Genomic DNA, 24,337 nt, shown 5'->3' on the forward strand with positions numbered 1-24,337 from the left:
GTGACAAGACAGTTTGACAATTTTCATCATTGAAAGACTTAGCGAAACCTTTTTTGGGTTGTTTTTCCTTGCTTTCAGACACTGCACATTGCCCTTTAAGGCATGTTTTCAGTGTTTCTTTTTTTATGGGGAAGGCGTGTTAACATCTTTTACACCATGTCAATTATGTTGTGCCGTAATGTGTTCTTGGATGGAGTCTTGCCCTTTCATTCAGTACAATATAATGTAGTTTATTGTGTCATATGCCATTATACATTTGAGTACGAGTGTAGCATTTTGCTAAGTTTTGCCTCTGTCACCCAAGCTTGCAAGTTTGCTACCCACTGCTGGTGACGTGTGACACATGTGACTTTTGTTCAATAAAAGGAAGTCTATCACTTATCCTGTGCACGGGTTGTCTTCTTGAATTGCAATTTGTTGTCTATATTAGTTCTTTTGTTGCATCTCAGATTAGGAATGGCTATCATAGTTGACATCATTTAACCATATTGCACAAATGTAGATATGTACTTGCAATATGTGGCCACCATAAGTATAAATAGAAGTTAATAATTCAAGAATAGTGCCTTTGAATGGCGGGACAGCCATGAAATGTAGCTACAAGGTACCGGCGCTGTAAGTAGCACTGTTTGTGCAGAATATAGTTGAACTCAACTACTTTCAAACATCACTGTTTTTGTCTGCATTTGTATAGCTCCAATTCCTGTGAACAACACAAATCTGGTGGAAGAGTGGCTTGCACCTGCAGTTGGACCCAATGAATAGCCAAATCTCTGCACGTTTTCATGTTATTAGCATATTATTAGAGGCGGTCATTCTTGTAGTAGCCTGTTTGCCCAGTGTAGAAGCCACTACGGGTGTCAGGATGTTGTACACATCTTCGGCTTTGCAGGGGACACAGCATCTGGCACATAGTTTGTCACAGGCCATGTCTTTGGGGCAAGTTGGGTTTACTCACTTGCAAAGGGAGAACCAAGCTTGTTGGATAAGAATTAAATCGCCTGTACACTCAGTGACCTTCATTTTGTGTGACATATATGGTTATTGCTACCCTTGCTTTATGCACTTCTTGTCCGACAGCAGTCTTGCTTTTGAAACACTCGGGACAGCTTTCAGCAAGCTGGACAGGAATAGCACTGAAAAACCAGCAGATGTTAATTGTCGCACTTGTCATGTGAAACTTCATACAGTATGATGAGGGCGGAAATTAATGAGGGTGTTCCACAAGGCCTTGTAGCGCATGTCATGAGTTTGGAGCAACGTGATGTATAGCACTTTTCTGATCGCATACTATAGGTTCAGCAGGTGTGGCCATGGTTTAAGTGCAGTGCAAGGTCAAGAAAACAGATATCTATGAGCAGCACCCTGGTAAAGGAGACGCTGAGAAAACTAATGGGAAGCCTGTTGTACATCTAATTGACCAAGTTGCTGAATTATGGGGTTTTACGTGCCAAAACCACTTTCTGATTATGAGGCACGCCGTAATGGAGGACTCCGGAAATTTCCACCACCTGGGGTTCTTTAACGTGCACCTAAATCTAAGTACACGGGTGTTTTCGCATTTCGCCCCCATCGAAATGCGGCCACCGTGGCTGGGATTCGATCCCGTGACCTCGTGCTCAGCAGCCCAACACCATGCCACTGAGCAACCACGGCGGGTGACCAAGTTGCTGGCTTCATCAGGCAAAGGGTGATAAAGAGAAGGAAGTCATCAACACATCAGAATGTTTTTGCATATAGACACTGCTAAGGTTCTCAGGCACGCCAACAAGTCTTAGTGCGTAGGCTATGCATGACCAACTACATATGCCTTCTGTTTGGACAAAGAACTGCTCATTGTAACTGGATGAAGATGGAGTGGACAGAAATAAATGGCAGCTCCATTAATCTGGTTTCACTGGCATCAACACTGATTTGTAAGTGCGCATCGCCATACTCCACAATGCCTTCTTGGGTGACATCAACAAGGACCAGCTTGAGGCAAAGGGTAATAGACATCTTTACAAGCTAAAAATGCATGCATGCATGGAGAGCACTTTGTGTACAAAAAGTAGGCACTTCCACAGGAACTGGAAAAGGAACATATTATTGACAGTGGGCAAAGACAAGCTTCTCTGCTACTATACACCCAGCATTGTTGCCATGTAACGACATCTGAAACAATCCCTCTCAAAGAGGAAATCATCTTTGTGTATCCATAAAGAGGGTAGCAGGCAAAGCCCCTTCAACAATGATGCAAGCTTCAAAAGGCCCACTTGCACATCCTGAATGCTTCCTTCTTAGACTTTGCTGGGTGCAAGCACTCTACTGTCCAAATGTTGTCATTGAGAGCACTGTTCGTTTGGTTGCAATACAGTTCTGAAGTGATTGCAACAAATTTCCCTTCCTAGTTGGTCTGGAGGCCTACGGTGCTCATGAAGCAACACCATGAGATAAGCAAGGTGACAGGATGCCTCCAAGCCCTTGTTTGTTTATCACACTGTTTTGTTAGTAACAACCATGAGATCTGAGACCAACAAGCTCACGTTCGGCACTCTAATGGTTATTGTGGAGGATCCATAATAAAAAGCACAAAACAGAAAACTCAACAGAAAGGATAAGGCAACATTTAACACTTAGTATTGCTGCAGCCCACCCCCTTTTAGTCTGGTCATGCTACATTTTTTTCTATAGATAGGCATGAACTTATCCTGTGCGCAGCTTACTGCAGAGAGCATAGGTGATGTTCCCAATCGGTGTCCGATGTTTATATAGACTATGTGCTGGCTCAAAGAGGCTCGAAACACTGCAATGGAAGCTTCTAGTAGAAAAGGTACCTCGAAGAAAAAAAAAACTGTGCTACAACCACCTTGGCAACATCTTGTCCTCTTAATAAAGATTGTGCTTCCGTATCAACTTCAGCCCTCCAGTTTAGAGTAAGTACCAGTGCACTTATGAACAACGAATCAGTTCTCAAAGAGCACGTGCAGTCCAGCCAGAAGCATAGGCATGAATCCGCATTGTGCTCCTGCATTGAAGGTGAATAATGCATTACAATATGGCGAATGTGCCTTAGTAAGCTTCCTGGCAATATGAATTTGTAATGTACAAAGAATTGTCAATAAAGCTTACCAAGAGCACAGATGCACTTGCAAATTATATCACAATTGAAAATAATGAGTAAACCTATGTGCCCTTTCCACTCATATTATGCTTTACTGCACGATGCTACACCCCTGTATTGCGGTGTAGCAAGCTACGAAAGAAACGTTGCATAATTGAGCTTTTTAAGATTACCTTTTTCGCAATACTCCTATGTACTGCGGTGAAGCATACTAAAGGGGAAAGGGGCCACTGTCACTGGACATAAAAAGAGTTCTTTAATTATACACTCGCGCAACCGCCGCCTCTCAGATCGCCTGAGTGGACATACTATGCTGGGTGATAGCGGTCCCCTCCCACTTTTAGTATCCTTCAGCGCGCAACTAAAATGTACTGCGGCGAAGAAGCAGTACATTTGTACTCCATGGGTGAATAAACAAATGGTTTTTACAACAGTACAGAAATAAACGCGCACCATGCATCAGTCTACCACATGGAAGAGGGTCGCAACAAAAGGTAGCTGATTCACACAGGCTGTGTAGCCCGCTTATCAGTCGTAAAGGCTATTATGGGAAATTCAAAATTTCAGACACACAGAAATATGTTTATATGTTTACGTTTATGTTTAAGACTGCCAGAACTTCCACAATAGGAAGTAATTTACAACACACAAATGCAAACAACACAGACATATGCCTTGTTTTCAACTCGGTCATCATGCAAATGACACATAGCACGGAAAAACGCGAACATGCTGTGTGTTAGCATCGTAAACTTCATACTAGGCAAGGAGCACACCACAATCCCGCGACAGCCGCTAATGAGACCAAAACGGGAGCACATATCTGTGAACGTGCAAATGGAGACCCCTAAGCCACTCTGCTCCTCCACCACCCCCCGCTGCACGGCTGCACCACTCGTTTCAAGCACAGCACACTTAATTGTGTACACAATCAGCGCTGAACAGTGCATGGGCGATCGACGCAGTCGCATTTACATGACTTGTAGGGAGCAGCACATCCCTCAATGTCCGTTAAGCAAAGTCGGACACGGCGACGGCACATCGCGGTTCGCAGAACTTCGCTGCCGAGGCGCTAGAAGCACGGGTCACAACGCAGATTCTGTACTGCCAGAGCTCACCGAGGCGAAAGTCGCACTGCCACACCACCACTACTCGCGGCTTTCCGCCAAGTAACACAGAACCTACCACCAACACACAAGCAACGCAAGCACGATCACATAAGCAACGTCGAACAACGCACGGTCCGCGCGAGCCGGAGAACGAACATGCCGAGAACGAACACGCCACGGCGTCGCTCGGCGCCACCATCATGCCTTCTCAAAAACCGTAAACAATCCTGTCCCTAGGCACCTATTATCAGGTCACGTGAGGGATTTTTGTACGGAGAGCACCGGGAACGAGAGTTATCGCTTGGCGCCGTTGCTAGGAGTGACATCACGGCGTCCCGCAGGCTCGTAAGCCAATAGCGTGGTGCTGCGGTTGCCATGCGTTGTACCTTCTGGATATTCCAAATACGCGACCGGGTACCCGGTCTGGTGTCTTCCCTACCACGGCCGAACTGCCATTTTTTTGTAAACCCTGACGAAGATCGGTCCACCGATCGAAACTGTCGAAATTAAATACTTGTTCTGTTTACCTTGTAGCACCACTCAAGTTCTTTATATATATTGTTACGGTGAAGTGAAGGAAGACGTTGAGTTGGACTAGGGAAAGACGAAGTCTGGCGGTTGCCTGAACGCCATATCCATCATTTGTAAATATAAGTTATTTTACACTCGTGGGCCTGCTTTCTTCCCGCAACATTTTGGTGGAGGTGCGGGGTACCACCACGGAACTTCGCAGCGGACGTCATCTACCTGCTGCCACAATGGCAAATCAACCGACACAAGCGACAACGCCTCGGCAGCCCGTGCCCACGGTCATCCTCACTCACCCACGGGACCCGGGAACATTTTGTGGCACGGACAACGTCGACGTCGAGGACTGGCTTACGATGTACGAGCGAGTGTGCGACAACAACAGGTGGGATCCTACAATGATGCTTGCAAACGTAATATTTTATCTGAAGGGAACTGCGAAGCAATGGTATGACACACATGAAGCTGACCTAACGAGCTGGGATGTTTGCAAAGAAAAAATGCGAGACCTGTTCGGCAGACCTGTCGGTCGTCAGCTGGCAGCTAAAAAAGAACTTGCGTGCCGCGCTCAGACGTCCACAGAATCCTATGTCGTGTACATACAGGATGTGCTGGCCCTCTGTCGCAAGGCTGATGACAACATGACCGAGGCAGACAAGATTGGCCATATATTGAAAGGTATTGCAGACGATGCCTTCAATCTCTTGATGTGTAAGGATTGTGCCACTGTGGATGCAATTATTAAGGAGTGCCGGCGCTTCGAACAAGCGAAGGGCCGCCGCGTCACTCAAACTTTCGACCGGTTGCCCAATACCGCCGCGACATCTTCTTGCGAAGACCCGCCGCGGTTCGTTCAGCCCGCAGGACCGGAAGAAATAACGCGCATCGTTCGCCGTGAGCTTGAGGCCATGGCCCCGGCTCCCGTTCGTTCAGACTGTCGGGAAAGCGTACCCGCTATCTCCCTTATACAAGCGGTCGTTCGGGAGGAAATAGCAAGTTTGGGCATTCCATCTCTCTGCTCAGTCCGCCATACCAACACCTACCAAATTTCTCCGACCGCTCGCTCCCGGACGCAAAGCTTTCCACCACTCCGTCGCAACCCAGCTGAATGGCGCACAGCGGATGATAAACCCATCTGTTTTAATTGTTCCGGTATTGGACACATCGCCCGTCATTGCCGCAACCACTGGTCGTCGCCTCCTCGGTGGTCGTCTCCGAGTCACTACAGCCAAGTACCCGACAATCGCACTTTCTCGCCCTATACGCCGACTAGGAACATCAACGCCGACAGTGCTCCACCAAGATCCAGCCGATCCCCGTCTCCGCAAGGTCGTAGGTCCCGTTCGCCTCTCGTTCACCGCTCTTCGTCCCCTTCTGCAACCGGTCGCTTCGCTTCGGGAAACTAGGCGGTGCAGCTCCCGGAGGTGAAGCTGCAACTCCGACCCGGCCCACAAATCCTCTATTGACCCTGCCTACATGTGGAAACCTGCTGGACATTGAAGTCGATGGCGTTCCTGTTAGATCTCTCGTTGATACAGGAGCGCAGCTTTCAGTTATGAGCGCTGCTCTCCGCCGCCGGCTCAAAAAGGTTCTGACCCCCGCCGTACCGTGCACCGTGCGAGTCGCCGATGGGAGTACGTCACCTGTCCTTGGAATGTGCACAGCACGTGTGACCATTGGGGGCCATTATACCGTTGTTCTATTTATCGTACTTGAACACTGCCCACACGACCTAATTCTCGGCCTCGACTTCCTTTCGAAACACTCTGCCCAAATTGACTGCTCCGCAGGTGTTGTACAGTTGGACCTGCCGCTTCCTGCCGACGCAACCACTTGTGCTCCACACCGCTTATGTGCTGCTGAATTTGCAAGGCTGTCTCCACAGGCTGCTACAAATGTCCTGCTGACGCCCTGTCCTCCCGTACCTGATGGCGAGTACGTCCTGTCGCCGCTTACTGACGTGGTTTTGTCGCGTAATATTGCCCTACCGAGCACCTTAATTCGGATCCGCGAAAACTGCGCTCGCGTGCCCATCCTCAATTTTGGGTTCTCGTCACATGTTTTGCCACACGGTATCGCCATAGCGCATATCAATCCTTTGGAAGAATTTCAGATTTCTTTTTTGACCTCTGAATCCTTCCTCAGTACGAACGGACCTTTGTCATCCACTCCTTCGTACTCGACGCCTGCGGACGATGTTTCTAAGATGATCGCCCCCGACCTTCCTTCCGAGCAAACAACAGCTCTTCGTCATCTCCTGTCATCTTATCGGGACATCTTTGATTTGGACGACCGTCCACTTGGCCAGACATCTGTTGTCACGCATCGCATCAACACCGGTGACGCCAGCCCCATTCATAGGCGGCCATATCGTGTCTCGGCAACAGAAAGGGCCATCATACAGAAAGAAGTATATATATATATATATATATATATATATATATATATATATATATATATATACACATATATATAGATATGCATATACATGTATACATATGTATATATGGAAGTCAGTAATTGTTTTTGGGGAACAACTGCTACGCGCAGTGTAATGTAAGTGCCTCAATGAACATTAAAAGCCAGCATGACATAATACCGGAACCGCACAGGGTGTCTGAGCTACGACGCGTCGCGTTCTTCCACATATATATATATATATATATATATATATATATATATATATATATATATATATATATATATATATATATATATATATATATATATATAACGCGACGCGTCGTGCCTCGGACACCCTGTGCGTTTCCGGTACTATGTTATGCTTGCTTTTAATGTTCATTGAGGCACTTACATTACACTGCGCGTAGCAATTGTTACCCAAAAACACTTACTGACTTCCATTTGCAGCTGTTTGTTTAAACTTGTGGTATCGCAAATAACGTAATTCTAGGCGCAGAGAAGGGTCTTTACTTGTTATGTGCCTATAACAGCTACTTACCTTGGAGTGGACAAAAGGAAATAGCACGGCCAGTAGACATAATCCCACATAAGGCGAAGTTAGGCTTGTGTACATCATCAGAAATACCTATTGAGAAGAAACAAGCACATTTAAATGGTCCTTGGAAGGCACTCAAAATCATACCTTAACGTGTGAGGCCTTGTTTTTCTGAGAAAGGTTTTTATATTGAACACTGTTTTGAAGCGATCGCTGAGTTCGCGGCAGGAAATAATGATTCTACAAGGCTGGCATCGTCTAATACAACGATACCTTTGTTTTTCAGTTGGTCCTGTTTCTTCTCGAGTATTACCTTTGGGTCAACCAGCTGGCTAACTGTGACATTAACGTTAGTGTAGCACTACTCAAATGCAATCTTTTCGAAATGGTGTCTTGAACTATAGTCCCTCGTTTTTTCTGTCTGGAGCTGTATAAGGCCTTCACTTGTTCTGAAGAAAGTGAACCGCAGGATTAAAGAGCTTGCCTATATTTTTTCATTGATAATAACGATATTGTCGTACAACTGTCATCAGTTTGTTGTGCTGCTCAGCGGCTCATAAAATGAAATTTTTCATCACAATATAAAACTGAACTTTTTGCCATTGTTCGACTATGCACATTTTCCAATAGTGTTAAATCTACCAGTCAACTTCTAAGCTCCAAACAAAAAAGCAATCAGCGCTGACGCAAACAGCTTGCTGACAAAGTGTTGCACCAAATATAGTCCCTTCGTGATAGGCGCATGTAGATGTAGCCAAAGCATAAACCATTAGTTACAGGTACGATTGAGACGTACGCATTGCAATTACAAATAGCTGCGCTTTGATTTTTTCGGAGGCTCACTTTAATCTCTTCCTGACGAAGTTCTCTTCGCGCAGAATCATGAAGGAAATTGACGCTGACCAAGACTATCAAATTCATAAAAACAATGTTTCTGCCTCAACACCGCAGCCTTGTTCGTAATGAAGGGCAAAACAGTGTGAAAGGGTTTCGTTGAAACATTCACGCAGATTGCGAACGTCGATCAGGAGCGGCTTGCACGAACATTTAATAACGAAAATGATAACGAATTTAAGAGCGCTTTCTTAAGTGTTCCCTAGACAATTCCTATCCCGCAGTACAACGCGTTCTTAAATTCGTTATTATTTTAGTTATTAAATGTTGGCGCAAGCCGCCTCTGGTTATAATTTTCGTCGTTCCCGTTGAAAGTTGTTGCGGCTGTGCACATATGCAGGGACTCAAGATAAGGGCGCTAACTCGATCAAGCCATTTTCTCGCAAAGGCGCCCGTGTGCCGTGCGTTCAGTGCACGTTCAAATACCCGAGGTAATCAACATTGCGGCGTGCAACAACATAACACGTTGCGGTTTCGGCGAATGAAGCGCTCGAATTTTTCGTTTAAATTTGGCGACCATTATTCTCCATATTCTGTGATTCAATTGTTAATGATTATGCCACATGATGGTTCCTAGCAGCACATGCTGTCCAGGAACTTTCTACGCCACCTTGATTCGAAGAATAAATTTCAGCTGATCAGAACAAGGTCATCATCATCATCATCATCAGCGTATCCGTGTGCACTGCAGGACGAAGGCCTCTCCCTGCGATCTCCAATTGCCCCTGTCCTGCGCCAACCGATTCCTAGTAGCACCAGCGAATTTCCTGATTGCATCGCACCATCTAGTCTTCTGCCGTCCTCTACTGCGCTTCCCTTCTCTTGGTGCCCATTCTGCCGCCCTAACGGTCTAACGATGATCTAGTCTGCGCATTACATGACCTGCCGCCACTTTTTTCTCTTAATGTCTATTAGAATATCGTCTATACCCGTTTGCTCTCTGATCCAAACGACTCTTGTTCTGTGCTATAAAGTTATACCTAGCGTTCTTCGTTCCATCGCTCTTTACGCGGTCCTTAAGTTGTTCTCAAGCTTCTTTGTCAGCCTCCGTATCTGCGCCGTATGCCAGCACCGGTAAAATGCACTGATTGTATACTTTCCTTTTCAATGATAACGGTAAGCTCCCAGTCATGAGCTCACCATGTCTGCAGTATGCGTTCCAACCCATTTTTATGCTTCTGTCAATTTCCTTCTCATGGGCCGGATTCCCTGTAATTAGTTGACCTGTATAAACCTACTCCTCCACAGACTCTAGAGGCTGACTTGCCATCTTGAACTCTTGTTCGCTTGCCAGGTTATTTATCATTATCTTTGTCTTCTGCACATTAATCTTCAGCCCCACTATTAATCTCTCCCTGTTAAGGTCCTCAATCATTTGTTGTAATTCGTCTACATTGCCGCTGAATAGAACAATGTCATCGGCAAACCGAAGGTTGTTGACGTATTCGCCGTCGATCTTTACTCCTAAGCGTTCCCAGTTTACTAGCTTGAATACTTCTTCTAAGCACGCAGCGAGTAGCATCGGAGAGATTGTGTCTCCTTATATGACCCCTCCTTTATAGGCATCTTCCAGAGCAAGGTACTCAGTGCAGAATGACCATAGAAGACGTATATTCTCACGAGACGTACTCACCCTGCTCAATGATCCCATATATGCGCACAGCATGCTGTACACTGTCATGGTTATGCCTAAACCCAGTGCTGCAAATACAAAAATAAATATTTATTATGCTTACACCCATATTTTTGTAAATATTATCTTTACACTTCTCATAATATATACGGTGCACGAAGTATTCCTATTGATTGAAGGTAAAGTAGTGCCAGTGCTGCTAAACGCGTTAAAACGTGGGCAGGCACCGCCATTCATTATGTAGCACAATGAGCTACGGTTTATTTTCGGCATTCTCGATTTCTACGCTAAATATAGGCTAAAATATTGTCTAAACAAATTTCCACTCAGAGATACTCACCGGCGCGATGCACACACTGGTTAAAAAGGAAACGCGGCTTCGAACTTAGCTGCTGGTTTCATATTCAAAAAATATAAAACAATGTTGTGCCAGTGATTTCCCGCGTGTGTACTTTTTTTAAAAAGCACTCCTTTATACAGAAGCGTGTTAGCATGACAAAAGGTTTAGTAGGCCACGTGAAAAGCACTGTTACCCGTGCAGCGTGTAATCAAGAGTACGTGACGTGTGGAATCCTTCCACCGAGGCGCAATCACATCAACGTAGAGAATAGCCGCTTGCGAATTAATCGTGGACGAAGTCGTACTGCAAAACAAGAAAGAAAAAAAAACATTGATATCTGGCCCGGGTAACTAACGCGCTCGTTATGTCAATTCGTGAACGTTTGGTCAGTCGCGAATACCATCAGGAGCACAGAATTGCAGATATTCAACTGCAGATTTTTCGTACGCAAAGCCGAACAGGAAGAAGTAGCAAAAAATGAGTGTCTTTGCGCACAGCATGCTGTGCGCAAAGACGCTTTCATAATTCAATTTTTGCACAAAGTGTTTTTCATTGTTGTCGGAATGGCTTTGTGATACATAGTTCCAGCGCACAATTGAACAAGGACGACGAGAGAAAGATAACACGAACGCCGGTTTTCACGACCGGCGTTCATGTTGTCATTCTCTCCTCGTCCTTGTTCAATTGTGCGCTGGAACTATGTTTAACAATGCTGATCATAACCAACTAGCCCAGCTGTCCATACTTATCGGAATGGCCAGGGGCTTTCTTTTTATGTGGAAAGACGCAGGCACGCTCCCTTGTTTCTTTGAAGGTCGGAACGCACGGGACTTACAAACATGTGATTCCATACAGTTGCAAATATAATGCCAGGCGCTTCTTTCCACCTGCTGGCTACGTAATGTGGCCCCAATCTCGTATAAAGAGTTATTGAGTTGTTTGGATAGTACCATCAAGTCCCAAAAACGTTACATAGAAATGGCAGTTACTGTAAAAATTTTCTTCATAAATATTGCGATATAGTCACTCTCCCTTGTGATTGTCTTTCATTGCGCTACTTTCCTTTACAACTTTATACGTTAGATGTGAATGTCTCGTTAGTTGTTTGATTCCAGGCAGGGAATGTTCGATTAATGGCCGCAAATGGTCGAGATCTCGAACACAGCTGTTTCACCGTCTGAGACCAATGCATGGAGCTAAATTGTCCACAATTATAAGCACTCAAATGTAAATCAACGATCCCTTTGCTTTGCGAAGTTCGGTCAAGCTATTAAATTGTACTTGCTCAAAGAAAGGAGGAATAAAGATATTACACCATTACGTCTAAACCACACTGCACTGCTGCCGTAGTTCTGGGCTCTAGCGCCTACTTTAGCTCGACAGCCAGAAGGAAATAGCCAAGCTCTGATTAGAAGAAATAGTAACAACATGAGGGTTGATTGTCGCGGTTTAGAAAACTGCACATTTATAGCGATGGGCACAGCTAGAAAGGGCAAGGGTAAATCACAGAGCAGTAGCATTTTCTGTAAATATATGACCGTATTGCAATGGCACCTCGCATGCGTTTTAAGAGGAAGCTTTAGCTCGGGTGCTCCTATCTAAATACATGTAAAATAAGAATTCGTTTTTCTCGGCAACCACTGCACCAATTTTGGCGAGGTTTGTTGCATTTAAAAGGAAAACTGAAAGTCCAGTGACTGCTGGTTTTGCATTTTTAAAGTAGGTCATGAATTTTTTATCAAGAATTGGCAAAAATCATATCAAAAATTTTCAGAAAACGAAACTATCACGCTTACAACTCTGTAACTCAGCAATAAAAAACAATACCACAATTCTGTGAATTGCACACATGTAAAGCGGACAAAATTGGTATGTTCCATATGAATTTTTAAAAATTTAGCTACACAGAAATACTGCTTTTGCAGAACCCGCGTAAACAGAGTAACAAATTCACGTAAAGCCTAAAATGACATATCGAATTTGTCTGCTTTCCATTATCTAAAGTATGCCTTTTACAGGACCGCGACATCTATTCTTGATGCAGAGCTATTTATTTGTAAACTTCGTGCTTCTTTTCTTTTCAAACTTTCGAATTTTTCGAAAATTCTTGCAACAAAATTCAGACCTTAAATCAGGAATCCGCTTTCAACAGACCCTAGAATTTAACTTTTCCTCTCAAATGCAACAAATTTCATTAGAATCGGCGCAGGTGTTCTCAGAAAAACGTTATTCCGAGTTACGTGTATTTGAATAGGCCGCGTCGGAGTTGGGCCCGAGCTAAAGCTTTCTCTTAAGACGTTTTTTAATGTGACAATACAGAGAAGCCCTAGAACAATTCAGGCTGATAAATCACTCTTCCGGAGCTCTATTGTTTATAAAGTTTGCTTCAAAATCTTGATTAAGAAATAAGAAAATGAAAGCAAAACTTTCGCCCACCTGGGGACAACCATCGTTGTCTGCTCTTTAGATAAGGTTTATTGCTCACTCTCTTTCTCTCTCTCGCTCCCTGACTCTAGCGTTATTACGTCAGCGTCACGTCAGAGATTGCAAAGTATCTTCGCGCATTCAGGCCTTTGTGACACAATATACATACTCTAAACTTGCTAAGCTCAGTATTTGGCTCCTTTGGAGCACAAAGTCGTCCATCTTTATTCAAAGAATATTCACTGGGTCCAAGCTGGTGCGGGAACTTCAATATGGTGGCGCCACTCGCGATTCCTCTTTTACGTCACTGCTGGCTTTTGAAGACTCCTCCCACAATTATAGCAGCATTCTTGGTCTTGTAGAAGCTTTGATTACTAATACTACTCCCTTAACTTTTATGTTTAATGTCCCTAAGATTAAGTTATTACGTTTGGAGGCGGCAGCATTATGTGTCGAGTGTTACAACAAGCATTAAACTTCTGCGCCTAATTCATGTTTCTGTAGTGTCAACGATGTGCATATTTAATTTTTCTTCCTTTTTCAATGCATAAACCTCATGTGCCGTCAGTGAGTGAGCAACTTTAAAACATTACGGGCAATGATGTGAATCATTCACGGTGACTTAGGCTTGACAGAAATTTCCAAACAAGCCTTAGGACGACATTTCTAATGCGGTCAATTTTGGCTCCATTGAAATTCCTGCCCCAGAAAAGCTCCCTGAGTGAAGCTTCAGAAGCTCATGTGGGTTGTGATTACGCAGACAAATCAGCTTTCGAAACAGCAAACTGTATATTATGGTAAGGAAGGCGATGGAACTGATTATCTAAGAAAACCGTTAGCAATCATATTGTCCATAGCACAGCTGTTTATGTAGGCTAGAATTTCTATCTGCAACGATGCATATCTTTGTCTCATCTCTAACTCCGGCATAAGTGCGAACGCAATATTAGCACACAAACAATTTTCAGTATTACCTGGTTGCAGCGCAGACGACACCCGCGAGAAAAATACCAACAAGTCCAGGAACTTGCACGAGACGAGTGGTAATGTAGTATGGCACAATCTGAAAACAGGCTCGAGAAATGAAAGCACGAAGCGTTTTTCGTCGTCAAAAAATAATTCTTGAATTCGCTTCAACAGAACGCAGCTTTGTGTTTAAACAAGCTTAGCTTTATTTTTGGTCGTCATGGCGAGTATCAAGATAGTTGCTTTGAAGATTAAAAATATCAATACCGTTTCTTTAAGCGTTTCACTAAATTTGTCTAACGGATACTGCTTAACACCAATAAATGTATTCTGCTAAATAGTCTGTTATTAATCACGGCATGGCAGAACCCAGAGGCAGGCGTGGAAATATGAAAACAATTTCTTTTGTCTATAATTGATTCCTTGAAGTAACATCAACGTGTCACCCGCAGGTGCGTGCTTCCACAAGGTTACCTTCAGTTTCAGTCATCATTGGCATTATCAAGATAGTTGCCTCGATGAATAAACACAGCAACAGCTCTGCTTTGAATGCTTCTCTGTATTTGTTTATCACGCTATACCTGTAAACGCTATGGCGAACGTTTCCAATAAGCATGAAAAAGTTAACTTCTTATAAACCCTTATCTGTACGAACTGCAGACAGCCATCACAGGTATAATTTCTAGAAATAGACCGCATTCGGATGGAGGCTGCTGAAAAGAAGCTTACACAACCAGATGTTGGTGCATGGCAAAAAAAACCCAGATGCTCAAAATTGATTCAGCATCCACCACCGCGCTTATCTCTCCCTCCCTCTCTAACCGTGCGCTGATTTGAGGCGGTAAACCTAATGAATCAATGGCGTCAGACAGAGATAACTGGAGATTGCTGAGAGAGCAAGGCCTTTGTATTATGGTAACTCATTATTGGGTTCTAGATTGTGTTCACCTAGGCTGCTTAGTACATGTATTATTGTGAACAAACTGCCCAAGGACGGAACATCGCGTGAGGACTTCAGTAGAGTAGAGACATTCGGGCTAGTAAGTTATTATTAGTTACCTGTTTATTATTTATTACTTTCACACTTGTTACCACAGTCTCTTCCTCTGTATCTTCGTACTCTTACCAAGAACGTGTTGGTTTATGACATATAGCTGCGCCATTATCACTGCTGATGTATGTCACTTTGAGTGTTTCTCAATTTGTATCGCAAGATTGTCGATAGGGGCCAGGGATAACGTCTGGTAGGTATGATGCCTTTAGTCCCAGGCTCCTAGACAACGGCTGTCTTAAATAAGTATTGTATTTAAATTGAAATAATATCAGCATGTAAAACGAGTGACGAACACAGGCGAAGGCGCTGTGTATCGCCCTTCTATATTCGTAGTTCGTTTTTTGCGCTGTTATTACAGGCAGGCATTTATTCGTACTAGTTGGTTTGCCATACTGGGAACCTCAATCGCGCTGAAAAGAAAGGGACAGACATAAAAATGTCAACACACGGCGCTAACTTCCAACTGTTGAAAATTAGCGCCATGTATTGTCATTTCTATGCATTTTCCTGTGTTTATAGCGCTACTGAAGTTCCCAATATTAGAGGGATGGCTTGTGTGGTGCTGATGTGACCGCCGATTTTGATTAAGATGTACAAGGGCAATGTCTTCAATCCATCAAGCACTGCCGGTATTGCAATCATGGGTGTGAACTACACATGTAAGCTACTCGTGTGATTTTATTTATTTATTTATTTATTTATTTATTTATTTACTTACTTACTTACTTATTTATTGCAATACATCTTTGGAGGCTGCGAGCTCAAATGCAATCACGAAGGGGGAAAACGGCTTTCCTTAGCGGAAGCACCTGCCATGAAATCGCTCATACTCGACGAAAATCTGCGCCCACGATGCTGCGTTTATTTATTTATTTATTTATTTATTTATTTATTTATTTATTTATTTATTTATTTATTTATTTATTTATTTATTTATTTATTTATTGGCCGGACAGTAGAAGGGTAAATGTTAACATTCTCGAGTCACACCAATTCGAAAATACTAAGTGAAGCCTAGGCGTGCCTCAGGTATCAATCTGCTGAGACGAGCTTACAGACGCGCCTCCAGTGAACAACGATAATTACCTTCGCCCTTCAATGTCCTTGCTTATCGACTGCTGAACTGCCCATAATTACGAGCTCAATGTAGAAATAAGCCTTAAGTGGAACTGATGATTTAGATTTCCATAGGCACGGGCATAGGTATAATTTTTTGAAGCGAAGCCATCTTTGGTTCTTCTCCCGAGTTTCGGGACACTGCTGCTGCTATGGTCTCGCTTGCGCGCACCGCTGGGTTTCTCGCAACACCGCGAGATGGCGCTCCCCTGGCAGCGTTCATAGTTTATGCGTGTCGCTCTTGCTGGGGAGCTATAACGTAAAACTATTCCAAGCTTTTCTGCTCCAATCAAGCAATCCCTCCGCGATTGGTCAAAAACTTTTTTGGACCAGGCCCGCGTCAACCTAGGGTTGATCTTCATGACTCAATAAAGTTCTTCATACCCAACCACCCACACTTTAGCTGTATGTCACGCGACGCAACGAAAACTGCTATAGATCCCCATATAATATGACGTGTACACACTGATTATGCATGATTTGACCCAACAAAAGAAAAATAGTTAGGATTCAACCGCTTTTCGCCATTAGCCCTCGGCTATTCATCAAACGTTTTAGGCTGCGCCCACGTCACCTGCCTGTCAGGCGACGTCACAAAACCGCAAAAACGCACCGCGTCAAAGATGCATTAATACGCCGAACAAAACTGAATTTTCTGCTGAATAGCCGCAGGCTGCCCCGTTCCGAAAGGAATAAAAGATGGCTGCCGCCGATCGCTGAGGCATTTGCAACTCGCACCTGCCAAAGAGCATGGGTTTATTTGCGTATCATAGAACTTTTTACGCGGCCCTGTAACGTTTTCGAGCCCTTTCGGCACGTTTACAACCTCGTTCTGCCAACTTTTCTTTGCTAAGCATCCGTTTCAGCGTCATTCTTAAGCTTCCCTTGCATGCCACGGTTATTTTCGACCAGCCACGTCAAGCCAAGTAAGGGAAAGCGAACCAATCACAGACGCCGGCGCCACCCTCTTGATCCGGTTATCGATATTCAGTGCAGTGGCTCGGCCCCATCGAATGCCTCTCCACTTGAGCGTGCTCCTCGCCTCTTGTGAGCCATTTAGATAAGACAATCCGCTCAGTGTAGGCAATGTTATTCGTTTTTCAAGCAAACAAAAGTGACCTCCTATGAACGAGAAGAGCGTTTCATTGGTCTGTTCGGACAACCCTGCGGGTGACCGCCCGATGCTTGTGTCGCCGGTTACGCAAATTTGACGTCAGGAGATTGGGATGAAAACACACTGGAATAGTGTTACGTTATAGGACCCGTGTTATTGCTTCGCTATGCGGCATAAATGTAGGCGCTGGGCTGTCAAGGTCGCGTGCTGGGCTGCGATAGCGTAAACATTACAATCGCGCATATCCCGAAGAGAGCGCTTGGAGCTGGAGTCTCAACAGCGTGCCGGCAAGGTATGCATAAAGAGCGCGTATACACGCGCCAGCAAGATGGCTCCAAAATTACGCGTGGCGTCCATGGAATTATTGATCGCTCGCACTAAATGGAAATGTTTAAAACAAGGTCGTTTGAAATTTACCGAACATAGGCGAAATTCTCATTTACATGAATCCATGCCGGTATTGCATCTATATTGCCACACCTGGAGGCGCCTTGTCGCCTCAACACAAGGATAACTATTCATTGACAAACGGTTAGTACGGACGCTTATGCAGTTGACAAACTGGCCCAGCGCTGTACTGTGCATTAGAATTGCAAATATTTTCGGAAAAGAATGCGTAAAATACTCACTTGGTCAATACGATTAACCGCACCCTGTGACACTGGATCGCAACCTCGAAACCATATTGTCAGTGCCATGCCCATTGAAAAGATTATTACATAAACCAAAGAAAAAAGGGTCGAACTGGTGATCGCATTCCTGCAAAACATGTATAGGAGGCGCTTCAGAGTTTTACCCTCTATGAGGCTTGCTTTCAAGATGACATGCGTAAAGTTTTATTCTTCACGAGTACGTGCCAAAAGTCTCGTGCTTAACGAAATCGATTTTATTCCTATATTTGCATCATTACTGTAATTGACAAATGAGCATATCGCTCCTTCCTTGTAAAACATGGAGGTAGAATATTTCATACACATTTTTTGATGCCAAGTGTATTTTTCACCCTCAGTGTCACATACTGAGAAAACAATTTTTAAAAATTTGATTGCTCATTGCGCCTATACTAGGGCACTTTTATATCATTGTACAAGAACGACTTAATTTATTCCAGAAATAAACGAGAAATTAGGTGCAGGTGCAACTTTCTGCTGCGAGGAGGAGGGAAAGCGTCGAGTTGCCTTTGTCGGCTATTCAGACATGCGTAAAGTAGAACCGGTGATTACAGAGAGGGTAGGAGGTGCAGGCGTGCCAGTGCAGGCTATCGGGCTTTCGGGGAAACAGATTAGCGAAGCCATAGTGAAAATGGAGGAGAGACACCTAGTGGTGATGATGGGCGAAGTGACTGACGTGCTGCAAAGACGGTGACAGAGAGGGCGAGAACAAACGTGCTTGTCACATAAGCGAAGCTTTGTGGAGGTGTCCTCCATTCCAGAATTCACTGAGGAATCACGTAGCAGATAGCCAAAGCGGTTACCAACTTTCGAAATGTTACAAAGGAAGTTCAAATTCCAGAATGCAAAGTAAGGGTAAGGCGTGCAGACACGGACACAAGAGAAGTGGACAACACGAACGCCGTGTTCACTTCTCTTGTGTCCGTGTACGCACGCCTTACCTCTTCTTTTCATTATGAATCCTTACAAACTAAGTCAGCTTTCTGTTGTTCGAAGTTTCAAATTCCAGTGTGCGCGGTGCCCGAGGTTGAACGGCAGAAGTATGGATTTGAAGGGGCAGTGCTTCCAGTAAACGGAGAAATTTGAATGCCTAGCTAAGGAGATGTACTTTAAAATCAGTGGCATTAACCGAGAAGTGCACCGAGTAGGCCGGGAAGGCGGTCTTGAGCGTATCGGTATACGCTTTAACAATAGTGTAGCAACACCGGTTGGACGTCGATTCGAGACACGGGCAGTAGCCGTTTAGGTGGGCTCAAGGAAATCGGGAAGGATGATTAAGTATTAAGTGTAGTGACACACCTGCAAGGAACAGAATTTACCACAAAGAGTAAAGCAAAGAAACAAAAATAAATCTAGAGACGATAAAATTTCTCACATAAGCATTCCGGGTGGTCCCAAGCGCGAAAATTGGCTGGAAATTCAAAAGCAGCTCAATGAAGAAGCTATTAGCGCGTACGCATTGACCAAACGCATTCAGAAGATTTGTAGCAGCCACCTCTTTCTCACGCTTTTGTATGGGACGTGCGCCAGAATGATTGGGTCAAGGAAAGGCGGATGCGTAGGGAGGGTGTGAAGTTACACAGGGTAAAAACGACATGTCATGAGCATCTACGGATAAAAACGCAAAAAAAATTTGCCATGAAAATCAACCGAATCAGATTATTTGCGGAGAAAGCGCGAATGCTAAAATGATTTACATGTCATGTTACCAAGCAGCCACAAACACAAATGTCAATGCCTCGTTTTCATGTAAGAAGCTACGCAAAAAATTTCGTCTGTATTCATAATTCCTGCCATCACATATAACTTTCCAGAATCACTTTGGACACTTTGCGGCCAGCGTTTCCTAGCAAACATTACTGCTACATACGCTCCACTTGCCGGGAAGCGTGAGAAGCAGTCAGAGATCTTTGAATGTTATCGCCTTCAACACTTAAAGGCGAAGCTTAAGCGTCCTCCAAGTTTTTCGGTATCCGTGAAGCACATGAAGAAGAGACAGCAAACGAAACCTCAAAAAGAATTACGAGCGTGCGTGCGAGCGCATTGTGTAAATTTGGTAGGTGGTGGTCCCTGAAGGAGAAAGCCTGAACTAGCAACATTGAAGAAATAGGTAGGTTACCAAATGACCATTGGGCGCGTTAGTATATAGATACCAGCTTGTTGGTCTCAGAGTTTATCAAACGGTAACGCCACTCCATAGGCGTTTAAATTACTTGCTTGTTTTCAACGTTTCCTTGTTTCCACTATGTTGGGGATTATGCACATGCAATCCTACCTAAATACCTATTCTTGGCATGTTATTAGATTACTGACTGATTATAACTCTGTTAAAATGCAACTTTTTAACTTTTTGTTAGTATTTGTCGTTTAATCGGCATTGGCGCAATGCCGTATAAATGAACTAAATATTATAGCACAGTCCACAACACTGCAAACAAATTTACCAGCACATGTTTGTGAACCTTCAGATCGATCCCTGCAAAATTAGCCGTCGTCTAGTTTCTGATACATTCCAAGTTTGCCATATAATTAAATACTCTGGAGTATCTAATTAGTCAAAAACCCTACCTTCCTCAACTCTCTGCAGATGTCAGAACTATTTGTCTCTATCTCAAGTTTATGATTATGATTTCGAAACACAGGATTCATGATAGCGATTCGTAATAAAAGAATCCATTTTTGCATGACTGCCAGCAAGTTTTAGTTCTGGCATAACTTTTTTCATTGAGTTGAACTGGCAGTAAGATTTCCCAGCTGTCCAGGTGCAAATAGTAGCCTAATAAATTTTTCATGTGTCGCACCTTGCTTTCGAAATCATTAGGCAAATACAGAAACGTAGGAATTAAAAATGCTATCTTCAACGCCTCTTCAAATTTTCTCCTTGTTCCATTACTCATCGCTCTCCAGACAAAAACAAAAAAGTAATCACGCACGACCTCGATCGAAAGGGCACAAAGGAAACGAAACAACAACAAAGAAAAAAGAGCCAGCAGTCACATTTGGGCATGGACTATGCACTAGCCAACATGCACTTAACAGGTGGTCAGTCATGTACTTACACTCTACTAAAGACCACTATATTAGACGGGCGGCGAATTCAGCTTCCTTTCATCAATAAGATATCTCTACCTATATTCTGGTTTATGCAGTTATTTCAACTAAGGAACATATTGTGCACACAAGTTTACCTTTGGGCATCTTTGAGTGTTCTGGATGCTAGCAACCTCTGTGCAACAACTTGGTCGAAGCACAAGCGGCACATTGTTGGAGCCACTGCACCGAAAAAATAACTCCATATATTTTCTTCACTCGTAAAGTCCAGGCTGTATCTGTTAAGGCAAGCAGATTTCAAAGTCATGGCTCAGAATGTCTGCCTCTTTTTTTATTGTGATAGCAACTATACGGACACGCCTGGAGAATTTTCGCCATCGACGAGGTGGACGTTGTCCATATTAATTGTCCCATATGAAAGATAGACGCTGTATTATCGAAACACCAAAGTTTTATTGTCAAATTCTATGTCCCTGACTGGTTGATTCCTCAGAATTTTCGCAATAGCAGAGCGCAAAGAAAGGCCACAATGCATTTCGTTTACAGTGGAGGCATTTTAGTCAAAAACGTTAATGAAAGAGCACTGGCCAGTGCTATTTACGAATCGAGGCCACTTTTCAGAAAACTCTCTTTCCCTAGAATTGTTCGTAAGAGGAAATTCGCACCAATCCTGATGCTTGACATATTATTAGCTAAGTTGGCCGGCCAATGGTAAAGCACACTTACGAATGAAAAGCTTTGTGAATCGGGCCCCTGATATTTCACTGGGTGCTGACCAATCTCGACAGCTTCCTGCCGGTCTCGCTCAGTCTCCGCACGTGCAGTATCGAGGTGCACCGCATGAAACGCCACTGACACGGCTCATGACGCTAGCATTCTCAGACGCCTGATAGCTGTCAGGACGCTGTTTCTCATGTCCAGCGGAAGTTGCCTTGCGGGCTGCCTCGAAACTTGTCGCACCCGCGTAGAGATACAACACCTTCCGAGGAGTTTAAACAAAACGCGAGACCTGGATATCGCTGTAAATTATTCGTCCTTCGGACGAAGTTGCCAACTTCCTTTAAATTTCACGCAAAGTTTATTGCGTCACGAGAGACGTGCCTTTCTAAAACTGCAGTATTTCTTAAAACTGACGCAGTGCCACCTAGCTGTTTCTTCTTTGTGCATTTCGGGGACCTAGCTACGAAGCTGTGAGGGAATAGCCCTACCGGGTTTGAAAAGGCGCATAAAGTGTATTTCTTTCGAAAAACGCAAGTTTTGCATGCATGGTGAGATAAGCAAGCGCTCCGAATTCGTTCCATACACAGAAGGTGTGATTTAGAACCAGGTACAACTCGAAGTTCTTACCAAGTACTTCGTGAGTAAGAAGTACTTCTCAAGTAAGAACTTCTTACGAAGTTCTTACTCGAGTAATTACCAGTACTCTATCACTCACGTACGAGGCCGAAACCTGGAGGCTTACGAAAAGGATTCTACTTAAATTGAGGACAACGCAACAAGCTCTGGAAAGAAGAATGATGGGTGTAACGTTAAAGGATAATAAAAGAGTAGATTGGGTGAGGGAACAAACGCGAGTTAATGACCTCTTAGTGGAAATCAAGAAAACGAAATGGGCATAGGCAGGACATGTAATGAGGAGGTAAGGTACCCACTGGATTCCAAGGGAAGGAAGCGTAACAGAGGGCGGCAGAAAATTAGGTGGGTGGATGATATTAAGAAGTTTGCAGCGACAACATCGCCACAATTAGTACATGACCGGAGTAGTTGGAGAAGTATGGGACAGGCCTTTGCCCTGCAGTGGGCGTAACCAGGCTGATGATGATGACAACTCGAAGTGGGCAATTACAGAAGGTGTTGACTCAGTTTTTCGTGCACTTACTCTGCGATATATTTCCTGATGTCCAGGTCATTTAGCGGACGAATTGTGGCACCTGGTGACATGGAATCAATTATTACCTTAGCGATAACGGTTACTGGGGCACAAACGATTATCAGGAACTGCGCACAGTCGGTCCAAACGACTCCTCGAAGTCCACCCTTAAAAGAAAGAAATCATGCAGTGTACAAACAGTATCCATTTTGTTTTTCGTTTCTTGGAGGCACCGTTGTCGGTAACATTTAAAAACAATCTAATCGCATCAGTGGCACGGTGCTCAAGCATTCAGGGCTGTGTATGTATGTTTTATTAGGTAAAGGAGTTGTGAGTGACAAAGAGATTAACGGAAAGGTAGGCTGGCGCGCAGCTAAATACCGTGCAAGGTATTACCAATATCATTGCACTGCTATATAGCGATGTTTTAATAATATCGCAGTCCCTTCATAGCATTATATAATGAATAGCCTAAAATTTCCGCGCACTTAAGCCCGTACATGAAAATTGTAACGCCTACATCTGCTTTATTATTTCCCCATAATAAGTATGGAGGTGCCGGGTGCAGAAATGCATTCAAGGAAAGTTTATTAAAGCAAGACTATCGCACTTTCATAGGAACGTAAAATTTTTGAACTCGCTCATTAAAATTTCCGCTTAGGAATGAAAGGGCTGCTATTCAAACCACTATAAAGAAACGCCTTTTGTGTAGCCAGTGATCATCGAATTATAGTAGCGGTATATTCGGAATCGATAAGAACAAATATTCGTTTCGGTACTAAAGCAAATCTACGGTTTTCTAAACCATAATTAACAAAATTCGTTTTTTGAAGCATGAAGATATGCAGAAAGTACGAAGAATAACAGATCTGTGCAAACTCGCAGTAGGCATACATATGTAAGGTCAGCAGAAAGCGAATATATGCCCCCAAAAGATTGTTCTTGTTAAACCTTCAAAGAGATCCCATAACTCACAAGGATACATGAAAAGCGTTACAACCATCACGCAATCTCTTGGCCGATTGCTTGGCACCTGTCGGCTCTTCCAAGCTTCACTGAAATTTTCAAGATGAATTCCAGTTTTAGTATTTTACGGCATCACCATTTCCCCGGTGCATGCAGTTGAATCTCTTTCTTGTACGAAGGTTCATCCCTATCGCTGCCACCAGTTGTAGTATCTGGGGGACGAGCCCAATTGCTGTCCCCCAGATTTTGGACCTTGCCGTTGGGTGCGGGAATTGGCCGAGGTTGAGGAGGACTTTGAGATGAAAACTGGCGGTTTATTTACATTATTTACAGTGACAGTACAAAGAAATTCACAGTCATAAAGTCATTGCGGGCCGGCAGCAACTCGGACGCTGCAGCCCGTGGCAAGTAGCTCGAAACAGATGAATGAAGGAATGCTCTTTTGCTGCTCCCGGTCTCTGGCTTTTAAGCCCTTCGGTGTCTCGAAGTCACGTCACGTTCGGCCAATCGGCGAGCCCGCTAAGGTGACGCCATTTTCG

General features: G+C 44.0%; 1 protein-coding gene across 6 annotated transcripts in view; it reads right to left on the reverse strand.

The window, feature by feature from the left end:
* Positions 1-24,337, reverse strand: part of LOC139048457 (sodium-coupled monocarboxylate transporter 1-like) — a 142,081-nt gene that overhangs the window by 35,334 nt on the left and 82,410 nt on the right. For 5 of the 6 annotated variants that reach the window (XM_070522847.1, XM_070522844.1, XM_070522843.1 and 2 more), the window contains 7 exons: positions 22,842-22,999; positions 21,100-21,240; positions 17,870-17,999; positions 13,965-14,053; positions 10,760-10,869; positions 10,227-10,294; positions 7,703-7,789 (listed from right to left, as the gene is read on the reverse strand). In XM_070522847.1, the coding sequence (XP_070378948.1) occupies positions 7,703-7,789; positions 10,227-10,294; positions 10,760-10,869; positions 13,965-14,053; positions 17,870-17,999; positions 21,100-21,240; positions 22,842-22,999 (783 nt within the window). The remainder of the gene's footprint in view (positions 1-7,702; positions 7,790-10,226; positions 10,295-10,759; positions 10,870-13,964; positions 14,054-17,869; positions 18,000-21,099; positions 21,241-22,841; positions 23,000-24,337) is intronic. The other variant, XM_070522845.1, reaches the window with a different exon arrangement.

The sequence above is a fragment of the Dermacentor albipictus genome, chromosome 8 (assembly GCF_038994185.2).
Source record: "Dermacentor albipictus isolate Rhodes 1998 colony chromosome 8, USDA_Dalb.pri_finalv2, whole genome shotgun sequence".
NCBI lineage: Eukaryota > Metazoa > Arthropoda > Arachnida > Ixodida > Ixodidae > Dermacentor > Dermacentor albipictus.